Raw genomic sequence first — 16698 nt, 5'->3', positions numbered from 1 at the left:
TGTAGAGGTTGTCTGTGCTGGTGGTAAATTCACCAGTTTATGGTTAAATGGTGACCATTACTTCTGGTGCCTGCCTATTGTAGGTTTTGTTTCAGAAGGTTCTGTGCAGTGCTGTCCTTATGATGCCCCGTAAAAATTAAGAAACTGCTGGGAACAGCTGATCACACCGTTGGTTTGCACTGCTAAGTGCCGCTAAGCTTGGACCCAATGCACGTATTGGTTTCAAGAAACCTTTCTCGTCATAGTGTTCTCTAAGTAGTGAACACCTGGTGTTGAGTGGTCGCCGCACGCCCTCACAGTTTCAGTGATCCTTAATCCTTGCCTGCCATGTCCTTCTGTTTCGAGCACTTGCTGTATGGCCTGCTGCAGGTTTTATTTAACTGCTGCTAAGAAGCACACAAAGCATAGGACAGTGGAAGGAGACTCAACAAAGCTGTAATAGGAGGTGAACATTGAAAGACCTCGTCTTTTATGCATCCTACCTTTTATATCCCCCATTCAAATGCTAATTATTTTTCAAAGGAGTGAAAATGTTAAGAGTGATTTGTTAGGAATGTTAGGAGTGATTTCTTTCTTTATTGACTTTGGCCAGTGACCAGCAATCCTCATCACCATGATTCCTGACCAGACGGTATGCCGTCAAACCCTCGACTACGAAAATGTTAATATTTAAAAAAAAATGGCCGACGATTACGTTACTTCCTAATGCAAAATTTGAGAGCAGCTCATCAGTTGCTTCAACTTTTCGATGGATAGAGGCAGAGAATTCGAGCAAGACAATGTACAATTACAGACAACTTATATTTTCACACATATTCCTTCCTCAAGAAACACTCCACCAACAGTTCCTGATTGCCATGAAGGAAGCTTTGAGGTCGGAGAAATAGATGGACATATGCTCGACTTGCTGCACCAATGCCTGGTTCTTAAAGACGAGGTCTGTGCAAGTATTTTGCGAGGTTGTCACAGCCGTGGGAGACATTAGGGGTGTTCTCCCACATAAATGTTAGGAAATTCCTGTGTTTCGGCTCGGGCGATGTACGTATGGAGATCCGCCGCCACCGATCCGGCGCTCTGATTGCCGCCGCACCGGGGGTGGCATTGGAGGAGGAGCGAAGAGAGCAATTAAGTTGTCGAGAGGTCGCAGGAGGCAGCTCGTGGCCGCATAGGAACGTTTTGCTGCGAAGAGATAGCAGCGACTGACTGATGCCACTGACGCTGCTAGTTAGTCAAGTGAACGTGGCCCTGCGTTTCGGCTTGGGATGCACGCACCGTGATCCGCTGATGGCGAGCCGGCAACCGGAGAACACCGTGCGCTATCGCGCGTTCACTGCCATGGAGGAAGAGGGAGGGGGATGTACACGCAGTGGCGAACAGCAGTAGCTATGCGTTTCGGCTTGGGTGTGCGGGAGAAATGGCGCCAGGAGCGCACGCAGCTAGAGCTGTGCACTGCCCCGGCTGCGGAGCTTGTTAGGAGGGACAACAGCGACGCCGCGAAACGCAGGAATGGGCGCAAACGAACTGTGCTCTAAAATATTTCAAGGAAGGTGCCAGGATTGCACAGGAAACATTTGCATTCTTCCAGATGCCTAGTTATGGAATTTATATCTAGGCGTGATATCTCCACATTGTGACGCAACTCTAGTTTCAGGATCCTAATTACACTTCTGTTAACTCATTCTTGCCATTAAAAAGTTGCGATGCTAACAGCGGTACATTTTAGGCATCTTAAACACCCATGCTTGCAAGACAAACATAGGAAAATGTGCACAAACCATATCAGTACCATAGCTACTTTGAGGCACTGTTGTTTTTAATTCTTTTTATCTTGCCCAGTCTAGCCAGTGTAAAGCACGGAGGCGTCCATCTTAAAAACAGTTCTTTTTTTGTGCTTTATGTTGACATGCCTGGTTTGAAGTTGTTCTATGATAAGATTTCGCACTTATGAGCACTTTCATACAGTGTCTACATTTGTGGACATTACGCCTTGTATATGAGGATTTCGCAGTGTTCACTTTGCTTGTACAGGGGCTCAGTAAAGAAGCTCAGACCAGCAAAAATCTTTACTATATCATGCTCTTTGCTATATCAGTTGTTGGTCTTGGTGTGGCTCTGACTATGCTCTCTGGCTGCTTACTAAGCATGAAGCATTGATTTATAAAAAAAACACTTAAAAGTACCTTACATCCTGCTCTTATTGTCCCTTTATGCGATGTCATTTATTTTCGGTTGTTATTAACTTTTCGATTTGGGCTACGTGTTGTGGAAGCACTGCATTTGCACGAATACAAGTCGGCTGCGACTATAACGCCAGTTTGATTCCGTGTGAAAACCAAACCATTGCAAAAATGGTCTTCCATGGGCTCAGCGTCATTTAAAAGAGGTAGTAGTCAAGAAACGCGCATGACACAGTGAAGCGCGGCAAAACTGACTACACAGTGCCGCCGTGCCTCCGCTTCTTGCCGCTGCTTCCCCGTGCTAGGAACACCCCCCCCCCCCCCCCCCCCTTCTGGCCCTCACTGCACTTTTACCGGGTTTTCTTTCTCAGCGACCCGCGCCGCTTTCTTTCTGCGTTCATAGCCAGCTTTACCTTTTCTGTGCGCTCCGCGCGCTTTGCCTCAAGGTTTTCGAAAAGTTGGCTTCTCCTCGCGGCTATCAAGCGTGGTGGTGAAGCTACCTCAAACAGTGCCGTTTTATTGTATTCGGCATATATAGGCCTCGCGATCCTAGGCTTCGCGCGTGCTGCGATGTCATCATTTCGTGGAAAGTACATCGCCATGGCCAGACGCTCTTTACTACAGCCATGTCTTTGAAGAAATCCTTACTGGTTTATGGTTTACGGGGGGTTTAACGTCCTGATGCGACTCGGACTATGAGGGACGTCGTAGTGAAGGGCTCCGGAAATTTAGACCACCTGGGGTTCTTCTACGTGCGCTGACATCGCACAGTACACGGGCCTCTAGAATTTTGTCTCCATCGAAATTCGACTGCCGCAGCCGGGATCGAACCCACGTCTTTCGGGACAGCAGCCAAGCCAAAAAATATAACCGAAAAAAAAAAAAAAAATGTGCAGTTATTTATTAAAGGCGAAATGGCACTGCAGCTTCACTTTATTGTATCCAAGTTTTTACTATAACCGAGTTTACTATAGTGGGGTTCCACTGTACCAATGTAGACATGGTGCCTGAAGTTTAGTGACCCTGATGTTTAGTGACCCTGATGTTATCGGAAGAAACTTGAAAGAAAAATAGTTGAGGCAGCTGCCGTCCCACTCTTGCAGCCGGGTAATTGCTGGTGCATCTTCTGTTGTCGTATTGGAAAAAGGACTGTTGTTCCTTTTCTCGTGTTAATTGCTGATCCGTTTTTTTTTCAGTGCTTCCTGCCATGTGCAGGTTGTTATCATACGTGTACCTCTTAAAAAGTTTTATTTTTCATTTCATCTTCATTTATGCTTTTTCTCTCGCCTCAGGGTTGTTTTGCTGTGCACACATGCGGTTAATATATTATAGCTGCGAGGGTTCTTGAATGTGTTACAAAGCTAGTACATGCATTGCGTGTGCCGTGCTTCCATGGGACACAAACGGACGCTCGGGATAGGAAGAGCGTTGTATTCGTACCGTAGGACAGCTTATATAGTGTGAGCGGGCGAGGGTGAGGGGAGGTAGAAATGAGGGAAAGCGTGACGAACATGCGCTTGGTGTTCGCCATAGTGAAGGCAGAGTGTTCGCCGTAGTGAAGGCTTAGCGTTAACGACATTTCTTCTTGGCATTCGCCACAGTGAAGGCAGAGCGTTTACAACTGAATGAATGTTCATTTGCCAGTTCCGCTTTGTTGCGTCTCCTTCCAGCGTGGTGTGGTTTTTGTTGTTCTTTGCACCTATTGTTACTCACCTGCAAAGCTGCCATGCCAAAAAGTGGGCCCTCTCTTCTCTGCTCCCAGGTACAGCGTCATCCAGCACGAGAGGACACACACGGGAGAGCGACCCTACTCGTGCCATTACTGCCAGAGGAGCTTCGCACTGCGCTGCACCCTTCTCAAGCACGAGGAGACCCACACGAGAGCGAGGACCCCTGGGAGGAAGAACCGCAAGCATGGCGTACGCGATCCATTGTGAACCACCTCGACGCGGTCATGGTGGCGATGAGACACGAGCTACACCACCAGCGAGCAGTGTTCAAAGCTGGCCAGCACAGAGGAGAAGCCGCGAGTACTGCCGAAACACTCAACTGGTTTAATCCTCATTGCATTATTTTTACAGCCTGCGACTCAACAGTAGTGGCACATGCAGCAGGGTCTGCCTTCCAGAAGTGAGCAGAAAGTGAATGTGTCTTCTTAGGTCTACACTAATTGGTTCAAGGTGATTGTGGAGAGGATGGCTAGGCGATGACAGACAACGCGTCTTTTCTTTTTTTTGTCTTCGTAGCTAAAGCTGCACTTCTATAGTATCAACGATTGTAATGCACAAGGGTGTACAGTGTGGCCCACTTATAGTGATACCAGATATAATGATATATCACTTATAACGATGAAATTCTTTGGATTTACAGCCGCCGCGGTGGCTCAGCGGTTATGATGCTCGGCTGCTGACCCAAAAGACGCGGGTTCAATCCCGGCCGCGGCGGCTAGAATTTCTTTGGAGGAGAAATTCTAGAGGCCCGTGTACTGTGCGATGTCGGTGCACGTTAAAGAACCCCAGGTGGTCGAAATTTCCGGAGCCCTCCACTACGGCGTCTCTCATAGCCTTAGTCGCTTTGGGACGTTAAACCTCATAAACCAAACCAAACCTTTAGATTTACCAATTCTCCCTTTGCCCTTATTTAAAAAAAGAACGTATAAAGCGATAAAATTATTGGCAAAATAACGGATACAACGATAGAATTCTGGCTGGCCAGAAGGTGTTTGCCATGGAAAATTGCCTGAAAGTTTGATAAAAAGTAAAATACTTTGAAGCGACTGATGTAAAAACTCTGCAAACGGACCGGTGTGGTGAAATCCGGGAGGGGGGTGTGGCATATGGCCTTGGGTGAGGCTGTTTTTGCAACAAATCCGACTAGGGTGGGGCCTCGTCTTTTTTCACGTGACAAAACATAACCAACCATGTCACCAACGATCATCACTTCTCGTCTTGGCTGAGCTGGTGGAGAGGCAGTGACAGGGCTCCTTCGAGCTCCGTCGCGTGCACGTGACGTGTGTTGCCGTGTGTTGGGTGCGAGCAACAACGCCCGTTGAACTGTCTTGTGCTGATTGTGCGGAACAGTAGCTACGGCAAATCGTACGCCCGTATCCAGTACAGGTGCAAGCGATGATATCCCGTTCGTCAGGAATAATTTGTATAGCAGGTTGCTTGCGTACAGGCATCTTCTAGAGCGCTTGAACGGCGCACCGAGGAGTCAACTTGTGTCATCTACAACTGGCCTAGGGCTCAAACAAGGCCGTAATTGTGCATCCACATTCCCTTGGGTTGTGATTAACTGCACAACAGAGCGTGCCGTTGGAGCGGTCTAGACAAGTGTGTGGACTGTACCGTGTTTTCTTTTTTTTTTTTCCGCAGTGTGAGCCATGTGCTGTACGCACATGACAGAGTCGAGTTTCGGTTAAAAACTCCTCGCTTAAGGGGGACACTACTCAAAAGAGTGAACTTTTGAACCACTGGCTCAATTTCACTGAAATTTGCAGTGCTAGTTTATATCACTGCTAAGGCCATCTCTACCAAATTTAATCATTCTAGAATGAGTATGAAGAGCGTTATGCAACCTATGTGACAAGAATGACTATGCTTACTTATTGATTGACTGATTACAAACATCTTTATTTCTTCAATATTCTCAGAACATGTGGGTGGGCCGCCTAGTCTGGTAGTCCGTTGGCTGCTGCTGCTGTGCTGGCCCTCCCCACCAGCCAGTGCTGACGGTCAGGATCATCGCTGAGCAGAATAGCCTCCCACTGCTCCTCCTAGGGGTTGGGAATGGGGTCAACTAAGGGATTATATTGGCATGCCCACACCATATGGTAGAGGTTAGCTACCTCTCCACAATGTGGACACTGCGGAGAGTATAGTGTAGGGTACCACTGGTGTAATTTAGCTGGTGTTGGGTATGTGTTGGTTTGTAGTCTCCTAAGGGTGTTGTCTTCTAACTTATTGAGGGATTTGTGTGGTGTTGGGTACTCCTTTCTGGCTGTTCTGTATGGCGCGAGATTGTCAGCATACACTGCTAAACCTATTAGGTCGCGGCACCCTTCATGGTCATCAGGGGGAGATACCTGGTATAGAAGAGCTCGGGCATGCCTGTGGGCGGCTTCGTTTCCTCCTGGTAGTTCCAGGTGACCAGGAAACCAGATGACTGAGACTTGGTTGGGTGGATGCTTAGTCAGCAATGACAACCCTGACTTGTGAATTAATCCATTGTTGAAGTTGCGACAGGCGTTCTGGGAATCAGTGAGCACAACGGCGTTGGGGTTAAATGCTACAGCTAATGCAATAGCTGCCTCCTCTGCGTGAGTGGGGTTAGATGTTTTCACCGAGGCACAGTTCACCATCGACCCTGAAGGCGTTGAGACCACAATAGTCATGACTCCATTCTTTGGTCCTGCTGCGTCTACGTAAAGGGTGTTAATTTGCTTGTCCCATTTCTTCTGCTGGGCTTCACCTCTTGCTTTCCTCCTCTCTATGTTATATGCGGGATGCATATTCCGCGGAATGGGGTGCACGTTGATGCGTCTTCTCACATCGCGTGGGACCTCTTCCCTTTGGTCAATTGTATAGGGCTGATTAACATGGATCTTCTCGAGCAGTTCTCTGCCGGGTTTTGTAAGTGCGAGCCTATTGAGTTGTGAGAGCCGTTGTGCTTCCCACATCTCTTTGAGGGTATTATGCACTCCTAGAGCCATGAGCTTTGCCGTTGGCGTGGAGTTTGGTAGCCCCAGTGCCGTCTTTAGGCTTTCCTGGTGAGTACCTCCAGCTTTTCAATTTCCGACCTGGAGAGGTTAAGGAATGCCGTCCTTAGGAAGACTATCGTTCAGAAAAAGTAATTTTCCCATTTTTTTATGTTACATGGCCTCAGGAATGTCCAAAGCACACAACTGTGGAATTATTTTGCTTAGTTTTGCTGTACTTTAATGGCATTCGAAGAGCCAGAAAAGTTTTTTTGGCAGAGTGCCTTGTGTTCCTTGGCCCATTCTTGATGACTTTCGTCACCAGGCTTGGGTCCCAAGCTGCACGCATGGCAGTAATTGCTCTGGGCTGAAAAGTCCAGAACGAGGCCAGAGTCCACCTCAATCACAGCACCAAGCCCAAAGTGGGAGGTGTGACCTCGTTTGGACCAGGTTCCGTTGTAGCTGACAAAAACATCAGGAAACTCATCCTCTTCGGCTGCCTTCTTTTTCCTAACAGCCTGTGCGGCGTCGTGCCTGGCGTCGCGCACAGCGCTCATCGCGGTGCTGTGTATCTTTTCACCTACAAGCTGGTAGGTCTTCAAATGCATCGGCTGCGGACTATTCATGCTTGCAAAGAAATTTTTCGTCTTTATGAAATTAATTCCGCAATTCTGGGCTGCCACTGCGAGACACACCGGTAACTCTTGTTGACGGCTCGATCCCACGACGGGAGAATGCGAGACTTGCACAATTTTTCCGCACCCACTACACACAACTACAAACTTGAGTTTTCTGCCCTCACCAGCTTCTTCTAAATCAAGCGACTGCTCGCAGCAGATGGGGCACAAAAGCGCGCAGGTCACTGTTCTTATGGCCGCTATGTCCACAAAACGGTAGCCAGTCGGTACTTCAGGTCCATCGCCGACATTAGACGTTGCACGTTCAGTTGAGTCGTCGCAGTAGTCGCATTCTTGAAGGAGCGCAGCCTTCCGCTCAAACACAGTCAGAAGATCGTTGTCGCTGGCAAAAGCAGTTGGGGGTTCCCGGGCTCGATGCGGAAGCATTGGGGCTTGAGTGAGCTGGTTCAATTGCCGCCGATGGGACCAAGGTAGGCGATAGCAGTCGTTCAAGCGCTGCCGATGGTTGGCCTGTACTGTATCGGCCTCTCACTTTCGTGAAGTGGCTGCGTCTACCGAAGCCGTTCCTCGACACGAACTTCTTAGCTGGCATTCTTCCAACAAATATGTATGCGTGAAGAAACGAGAAGCAAGGCGACTAGATAACAACGTCAGATGCGATGAAACATGGTCAGAGAAATAGAGCCGTCGCATGGCACGAAAACACGTTTGAAATGTCACGTGCTATTTTTGCGCCAATCGCAGCTCAAGTTTCGGTTTTATAGCTAATCAGCGCTCGCCACTGCCCAATTTTCGTGTTTGCTTTATTCAACTTTGCGCACGTCTCACTCTACTCTCGATGGAAGTGTGCATGCTTGCTGGAGAGTGGAAGGAACGGCGCTTCTGACAAGGGTGCGCGCTGCACGCTAGGCCACGCGCGCGGTTTGAAAATGGCGTTTGTGGGCCATTTCTCCCAGCCCGAAACAGCGCGCAGGCGCTGCCGGCCTTTCAATAAATGAGAATTTCTGTGTTTCTAGAGCACGCCTGCAAATAAAATTTCGCCGAGAGGTTCTTTATTAGTTCAGGAATCAGAAACAATGATAACCCAAAAGTGGACTTTTTGGCCCAAATTTGCGATTTTTTGCACCATGTCCCTCCTTAAAGGCCACAATGATGGGCATGGACGTCTCACATATAGTTAACCCTTCCTGGCACAAATGAAATTTGTTCAATATAAAATATTGATGTCCAGAGGCCAGCATATTTTTGAGGAGGATAATGAAACAAGATCACCAAATTAGAGTTCTGTTGGTTCTTTATGAGTTTTTTTTTGCATGCTTTCAGATGAAATCACTAGGAATAGTGAAATTAAAGTTAGTGACCACTGGTTTTTTTGAAACATGGCGTGTAAGAACCGCGCCACTACGTTCGCAGTAACCATATTTACAGCTTCGAGCTCAGAGCATCTTTCTGCGTCAACTACAAATTTCTAGTGCAAATTCTCAGATTGAGTCAATGCAGAGTTTTTATTTTGGTTTTGTTTTATGAGGGTTTAAATATCAATGATCACCCGTGGAGTCTTCAGACTTCGAGCTGGTGCTGTGCTCTGGCTCATCACCCCACAGGCCGTCGTCCTCAGTCCTGTCTAAGCTGTTGGAAATCCCGGCCACTTTGAAACTGCGGGATACAATGTCCGTAGACACCGAATTCCACGCAGACAAAATCCAGCCCAGCACAGTTGCGAGCCGTGCCCTCTTGAGCCGCCCGGTCGGTGTCTCATCGTGATCGCCATTTGCCATCCATTCCGAGTATTGCCTCCGGAATTCAACCTTAAAAGGCCGATTGATGGTGACGTCCAGGGGTTGCAGCACACCGGTGAGGCCGCTTGGAATAACGGGCATGTCTGCGCGGATACTGCCCAGGTGTTCTTTGACCCTATCCGTTAAGTTACCGCGGAAGCTGTCCAAGACGAGCAGCGATCGTTTGGCCAACATGGTGCCTGGGCGATTCTGCCAAACGCTTTTAATCCAGTCGAGGACAAGCTCATCATCCATCCAGTCCTTTTCTTGGGCTCGAACTACAATTCCCTTGGGGGAAGCCTCATTTGGAATCCTTTTCCTTTTCAAAATGACATAGGGGGAGCTTTCGCCCGTCCGCGGTGATGCACAGCATAAAGGCACACCGTTGGCGCTCCGCGCCGGTTGTCCGCACGGAAACACTCTTCTTCCCTTTCAGTTCAACTGTGCAGTTCTCAGGACAGTCGAACCGCACGGGGGTCTGGTCGGCGTTTGCTATCTGTGACAGTACGTAGTTGTGCTCATGGTGCAGACTGCTATCTGTGACAGTATGTAGTTGTGGCGCAGACTGCTATCTGTGACAGTATGTAGTTGTGCTCATGGCGCAGACTGCTGTCTGTGATAGTATGTAGTTGTGCTCATGGCGCATACCGATGACGTACCTTTGAAAGCTGAGCACCTTGTTGGTGTAGTCGGGGGGCAGCCTCTGGTACAGCGTGACCCTTCGCCGAAAGGATAGGCCCTTCCTCCTTAAAAATCTTCGTAACCAGCCGACACTACCTTTGAAGTCCTCGCGGGGTATGCTTCTCGCACGCACCAGGGCTTGTGTCTTCATGCGCAGCATGTCCGTCGTCAACGCGTAGCCATTGTTCTGCACTTCCATTGCATAGCGGAACAGCTCTTCTTCCAGCTCTGGATACTTGCATGGCTTGCCTCGAAAAGCACGCCTTTTGTAGCTGGTGTTCTTCAACGCATCCTTCTGGTTGCACCACCTTCGGACGCACTTCTCGTCCACGCCAAATTTTCTACCCGCCGCACGCTTGCCGTGGTTGAGGGCAAACTCGACTACTTTCAGTTTAAAGCCTGCCGTGTAGCTACTAATATGCTTGCCCATCGTGCTAGAATGGCAATGCTCGATGGCAATTCATGAAAAATAAAGCAGAGAGCACACGAGAGCCGCAACTACAGCGTGCGACCACGCCAACAACGCTGCCACAACTTACGTGCCTTTGACAGTCGCAAAACAAAGCCGGGGTGGCCAGGGCTGATGATACCGATGATATGGATTGCGGAAGCTCGCGGCAGAATGAAAATATGATAATGATGACCCGCGACACTGGTGCCATCTGTGGACGGAATTTGGAAGCTTCTGTGCGTGTGTATTTTGAAGGCTAATCACACGGTCGTGGAAAGTTCAGGGGGGGGGCGCTTACACAGATTTTTTTTTTAAATATTTGCTTCAGGAAATTGAGGGTGCGGCCCATACACGGATGCGGCCCTTACACGCGTTTATACGGTAATTGAAGGATTCTGCTTCGATCATTGCGCTCACGGCACTCTCAGCTTCCTGTAGCAAAAAAAATACATCTCTACCTTTCCTGGGTGCAGAGATATCGACGAACTAGAGGAGCCAGGTGCCCAAAATTTGCATTTTGAGAAAATGAGTAAAAACAAAGCAGGCATAATTTATTCAAAATTTCATGATATATACATATCTACACTTCCTAAGGGCTAATAAGCGCCAGGCATGCAATCTGACTGCTTGGTCTGACTAGAATGGCGCTTTTGCAGTGACCACTGCATTTTCTCAGTAGAGACATGCTTGCGTGTGGACTCAGCTGTTCGCCGCCTGTCCTTCTCAGCCATCCTCCTGATATTATGGAGGCCAGGGTTCATACTGAGCCCACTCGGTATTTGTGACGATGCCTTCAGATTTCCTGCATTGAAGTGTACAACAGCCTCTGCAACGGCTGCCTGAACGGTAAACTGGGAAGCATGGCGCTCTTTTGGTGTGAGCGACCATATTGGAGAGTGCAGGCGCTCATTATTAATTTGCGTTTTTCCACACAGGCACTGCTTCAGTAGGCTTGGGTCTGCCAAGTGCTCATATATCGGAAAAAGTGTTTTGCACACATGTGGCGGCAAATTGTACCTGTGCTTGGGAGTGGGCTCGCCCTTGGCTGCAGCAGCGTTCTGGCGGCACCAAGAGTTTGGGCCTGTCGGGCATAGGGTGTGATTTGCCACATTATCATTTGAGGTTACATGGTAATATGTGGCCATCACAGCCTTGTGCATGGCCCCAATATCTCCAGCATGGGATTTCAGGGCCTAGCTGTATTAAGATGTCAACTTAGTGACAAGGTCACCCGTTAACTTTCCTTTGCCACTAAGGTTCACTTTTCCATTGCCTTTATGCTTGGCGATTGCATTACACAGGGCCGTGCCCATTCGCTTCTGCACATGGTTCATGCAGTCCTCTTTTTGAATTTTTATATAGCTGTACACAGACGATTCTTGCAATGCAAGAAATGTGCGGCTGTCGCCATCCGAAAGCACAGTAGTATATCTAAGGTCATGCTTTTCCAGTGACCTTTCGAACAAAACAAGCCCAGCCTGTGCTTCGATTTCACCACACTTTTTGTCTGTGTTTTTTTGACACAAGTGCTTTCCCTCCATGCTGGATAGGATGGGTCATCTTTGGGCCCGCGCTCGCACCCGGCACAGAAGTTGCTGAACACAACATAATCCAGGATGAGGCCAGTAAAAAGTTGAATCACTGTGCCGACACCGATGCGGGATGATTGACCCCGGGTCATCCACGAACCATCAGAGACGGGAATGTTCCCGGGGTTGTCAAGGTTCAGCTCGCGGTAGAGCTGCCGAACAGAATGGGCGCTGTTCTTCAGCACTTATGGTGGAAAAAACAGCGCAAACTAAGACAGAAAACACAGAAAAGAGGGGAGACACTACAAGCGCTGACTCGCAACTAAGGTTTATTAGAAAGAACAAAACACAATATATACAAAAACCACCTACGACTGCGTACGTCATAACAGATTACTTGCAAGCGTGCAAGATAATCTAAACAGAAGCATCGCGCGTGTGCACCCGGTTATTTAAGTACCTAAATTCCAATTCTGACAAGGCCACTGAAGGATCACTCACGCACCGTTTGCCGGTTTTTCGGATAAAGAACGCTTCCATCAGCTCCAGGGTCACCTTATCTTGGTGGAAAAAAGCACATCAGTTTTCGGGAAAAGGGGTGTGCATTTGCAAACCCGGCAGTCTGCGGGCAGATTGTCTCGCGAGTCACTGCCGAGTAGGTTGCGGTGCTCAAAGAGCCTTACATTTACACAGCGCCCCGTTTGCCCAATGTACTCCTTACCTCAAGACAGTGGCAACCGATATACAACACCCTTTTTGCAAGGAATGGAAGGCGCCACATGTTTTGTTGTACAGGCCTTGCGATTCTTGTGGACACCAGCCGCCAGTTTTTTGTCCACTTGTGGGCAAATTGCAGCGAGCTTCTTAGGAGCCGAGAACACCACCCTAACATCGTACCTCTTTGCCATGCTCTTTAACCCATGGGAAAGCCTGTGAGCGTACGGAATGACGGCTGGCCTACGGCGCTCACTGTCAACACGGCCTCTTCCGTTGGCTCCTGTCTTAACCGACCTCAGAACTTTTTCTCCTGCCCTGGAGATGACGTGGTCGGGAAAACCACTGCTTTTTAATCGTACCACTTGCTCTGACACACTTTCCGCAAGACGGTGGTGGCACGACCTAGGTGGTTTTCGTAGGTGGTTTTTGTATATATTGTGTTTTGTTCTTTCTAATAAACCTTAGTTGCGAGTCAGCGCTTGTAGTGTCTCTCCTCTTTTCTGTGTTTTCTGTCTTAGTTTGCGCTGTTTTTTTCCACCATGAATTCACACCAACTAGCCCAAATGTCTGCTTTTCTTCAGCACTTCTTCGGCTGCGGGCGTCAGCTTACTCTTCACATAGCTCTGCCACGTTTTTGTGTGCAGGCCACGATGCGATGTATTCATCGCAGCGAAAGCATCATTCAGCACGGTTTGCCGGTTCCCAGTGCTCTGCATCGCGCGCGCAGCAAGAATATTTATGGCAAACGGATTTATCTTTTGGTTGCCTTGCGAGCGCGGCGAGCTCCATGCCGACGAAATGTCTCCGCAGTTCACACACACGAGGGACAGTTTCACGGCTAAAACGTACTCGCGATCCGCTTTAGAAACCTCCACATTACCGCCACACACTCTACACTTCACGGCACATGACAGTTCGTAAACTGACAATAGTGAAAGCCCTATTGCCCGCATGGTGACCGTCTGTACCGTTAAGGGAGCAAGCGTCATTGTTTCTGATGGAACCAATCTTTTTCTTCGTCACTGCAATTGATTCCAGCTCCTGTAGAATTCCTTCCACTTTCCGCTTGTTTGCAAGCAAGTCCGAAGGTTGTAGCATTGTTGTGTCACAACAGATGTGGCCGCTGTGCGTAGACTCTGATGAGCTCGCTAAGCCTGTTTCGTCCACAAGGACTTCACTCACCGCTGGTTCCTGCAGATTCACGGAGCATTCGGGCGACGCAGCACATTTTCGGAAGTTGTCGCCGCACACGGACTTTTTCTTTTTGCTGAATTTGTGGTGCGAACGAAATTTACTCAGAGGTATCATTGCACGTCGGTCTCAACTGTCAACAATATGGTGTCTTGGATGCTTCCATTGGCGGGTCAGGCAGACGATGCGTGGCGAGATCCTCCAATCGGATGGCTCGATTCAGTCACGTACGCTCAGCAGCGAATCAGACCCCACGTTTTTTTTTCTTGTTTGTGGTTCTTTTTCTCGGTGGCCACTGAGGGCATGCAAGCAGCAGTGGCGGGAAATTGAAGCCCAGAAAGCACTCTTTCAAACGAGCCCAACATGGCTGAGATTGGTACGGCGGAACGGCTGTTGCGCACAAAGAAAAATGTGGCTTTTTTTCGTCTGTTCCTGCGCAAATTCAGCTCGCACGGTGATCTAAACTCAATATTATGCTGAAACTACTGACTTCTGGAGTAAGAAAATTGATGAAATCGGAGAATAATAGCTAGATATCAAAATGCCCTTTTTAGAAAATCGGTTTTCTGGTCATTTTTTGGTCTCAAAGACCCGTCTTCCCCCTTAAATGCAAGCCCAACCACTAAGGGTTCCGTAGGCCTCGCCGTGGCCGTCACGTCGAACTGGAGGAAAAGGTGGCGGACTTTGTAGTTGAGCAGCGCAACCGCCTCATGGGGGTCAGTGTCGAGCTGATTTGCTGGAAGGCTAGAGGCGTTGCTCAGCAGATAGGAATACCCTTGGAAAACTTCAAAGCGTCTCATGGGTGGGCCCAAAAGTTCATGAAAAGGAACGGCTTTTCACTGCACTGAACAACTTCCATACGAGAGAAGCGTGGTGAGCAACTTCGATACGACAGAAGCTGCTTGGAGACTTCGAAGCAAAGCTGCTGGAATTTCAGTGCTACATCATCAATCAGCGTTGTTCGTCAAATATGCCATTGGGACCAGACTGCCTTGTATCTAGACATGCCCATGGCCATGACTGTGCACAGTGTAGGTGCCCCAGAAGTCCACATTAGGACCACTGGGAATGAAAAAACCAGATTGATGGTGATGCTGGCGTGCCTAGCATATGGCCACAAGCTGCTGCTGTACATAATTTTTCGGCGCAAGACGGTACCGAAGGAGCTGTTCCCGAAAAATGTGATTGTCAAGGGTTGGATGGATTCATCGCTGGTGCTTGATTGGATTAAGACCGAGTGGTGCTGTCGTCTGGGTGCACTTCTTCACCCCGTGTCAACCCTGGTATTGGATTCGTTTTGAGGATACCTGACCCCCGAGGTGAAAAAGCAGCTGGGGGACACAACTCGCCTGGTCGTTATTCTCGGGGGGATGACAACTGGACTGCTGCCACTGGATGTCTGCCTAAATAAACCGTTTAAGGACTGGGTGATGTAACACTATGCGTGCCACCATCAATGTAAAAAATTGCTTGGAAAGCCTAGTATGACAGAGCTGCATGCTTTCCGCAGACCACAAAGGTTCCTCTTCAGGCTAACATGAAAATACTGCCCATTGCTCAGATTTTTAATAGTTACAACTGACTGTGTGACAAGGCCAAGTCGGGCAACCTGTGATTCAAAATTAGAAGTCCGCTGTCAGGGCTTGCATATGTTGTCGCCTACAGCCCATCATCTAAATGTGGAGACAATGACATTGTGTTCCAACATGGTCATCATCTCTGTCACGGTGTGCAGATGCAGTGGTAAATATATAAATGTTAAAGGCATTGGATTGATAAAATACAAACAGAACCGCTGGATATGCTTGTGCCTGTGGGGCACACTTTGTGGAACTCATCGAACAGGCACTTCACAGAACGAGCGGATGAACTCTCCTTGTTCTTCTCAATGCTGAAAATGTTTTTCAGCTGTGAGTAACATGTGTACCAAAGAATATTTTGCACAAATCCATCAAAGTGTGAAATGCTTCCGCATCACCACTGATTTTCCGAACCAACCAGGGATGCAATTACTAGAACCATAGGATAAGTGAAAAGGAGCTATAAACTCCAGGCAAAAGTATGTAGTGCAGAAACGGTATGCTGTCCCTATGAATGAAGCATAACTTGAATCGGTAGCCAATTGCCGAATTTGTTAGAGAAATATGTTTGGAAGAGACTTGAGATACTTGGTTGGAAATGGACACTAGGGTACGGGGAGAGGAATAAAGTGTGGGAGCCATGCAACCCCATAACTGTCTCCTAGAAAAAAAAAGAGACTACCGCAACAACAGGGTTACACAGGGGTGGGCAGGGGGGGGGGGGGGGGGAGAGAAAACTATTTATTCAAAATACCTTGCATGGCCCAGAAGAGCATTGAGTAAGGGGGGCAAAAACAACAGATTAAGCACAATAGGAACAGTTAGTTAAATATAATGTGCAATAGAAGGCAAAAACCAAAAACAAATTATAAATATACAGGGCAAAACGTAACTACAAGATATACATCACCACGAACAACAAGAGTGCAATAGTAGCGAGAATGCATCGCATGTACCCAGTACACATCTAAAGAAAAAGCAGTTGCCATAATAAACCTATGAATGGTTGAAATTGCACAAGAAACCAGAACTTAATACATTACCAATGAGAAGAAAAGAGAACTTATGAGACAGAACAACTTGTAACAAAACACAATGTCATTAAAGAAAATGTTTGTGCAGCTGGTCTTGAAATGATTGGTGGTTGCGGATAGATGCGGTACAGTTGGGAAGGTCATTCCAAAGAACAGTGGCACATGGAAGTGCAGATGAATTGAAGACTAGGCTTCTTCCGTAAATGCGTTTAATGCTAATGCGTTT

General features: G+C 48.1%; 1 protein-coding gene and 2 pseudogenes across 1 annotated transcript in view; 1 reads left to right on the top strand and 2 right to left on the bottom strand.

The window, feature by feature from the left end:
* LOC149345947 (uncharacterized) overlaps positions 1–16123 on the top strand; it is a 44357-nt gene extending 28234 nt beyond the window's left edge. The window contains exon 5 of the mRNA XM_089586285.1: positions 3940–16123. Coding sequence (XP_089442411.1) covers positions 3940–4114 — 175 coding nt within the window. The 3' untranslated portion in view covers positions 4115–16123. The remainder of the gene's footprint in view (positions 1–3939) is intronic.
* LOC149345949 (uncharacterized) lies at positions 10914–12195 on the bottom strand (annotated as a pseudogene).
* LOC149345948 (uncharacterized) lies at positions 13163–14120 on the bottom strand (annotated as a pseudogene).
* Positions 16124–16698: the final 575 nt, after the last annotated feature.

Source organism: Amblyomma mixtum, chromosome 4, assembly GCF_055824585.1.
Source record: "Amblyomma mixtum isolate Tamu chromosome 4, ASM5582458v1, whole genome shotgun sequence".
Lineage (NCBI taxonomy): Eukaryota > Metazoa > Arthropoda > Arachnida > Ixodida > Ixodidae > Amblyomma > Amblyomma mixtum.
This window is presented reverse-complemented; position numbering and strand designations above follow the sequence as displayed.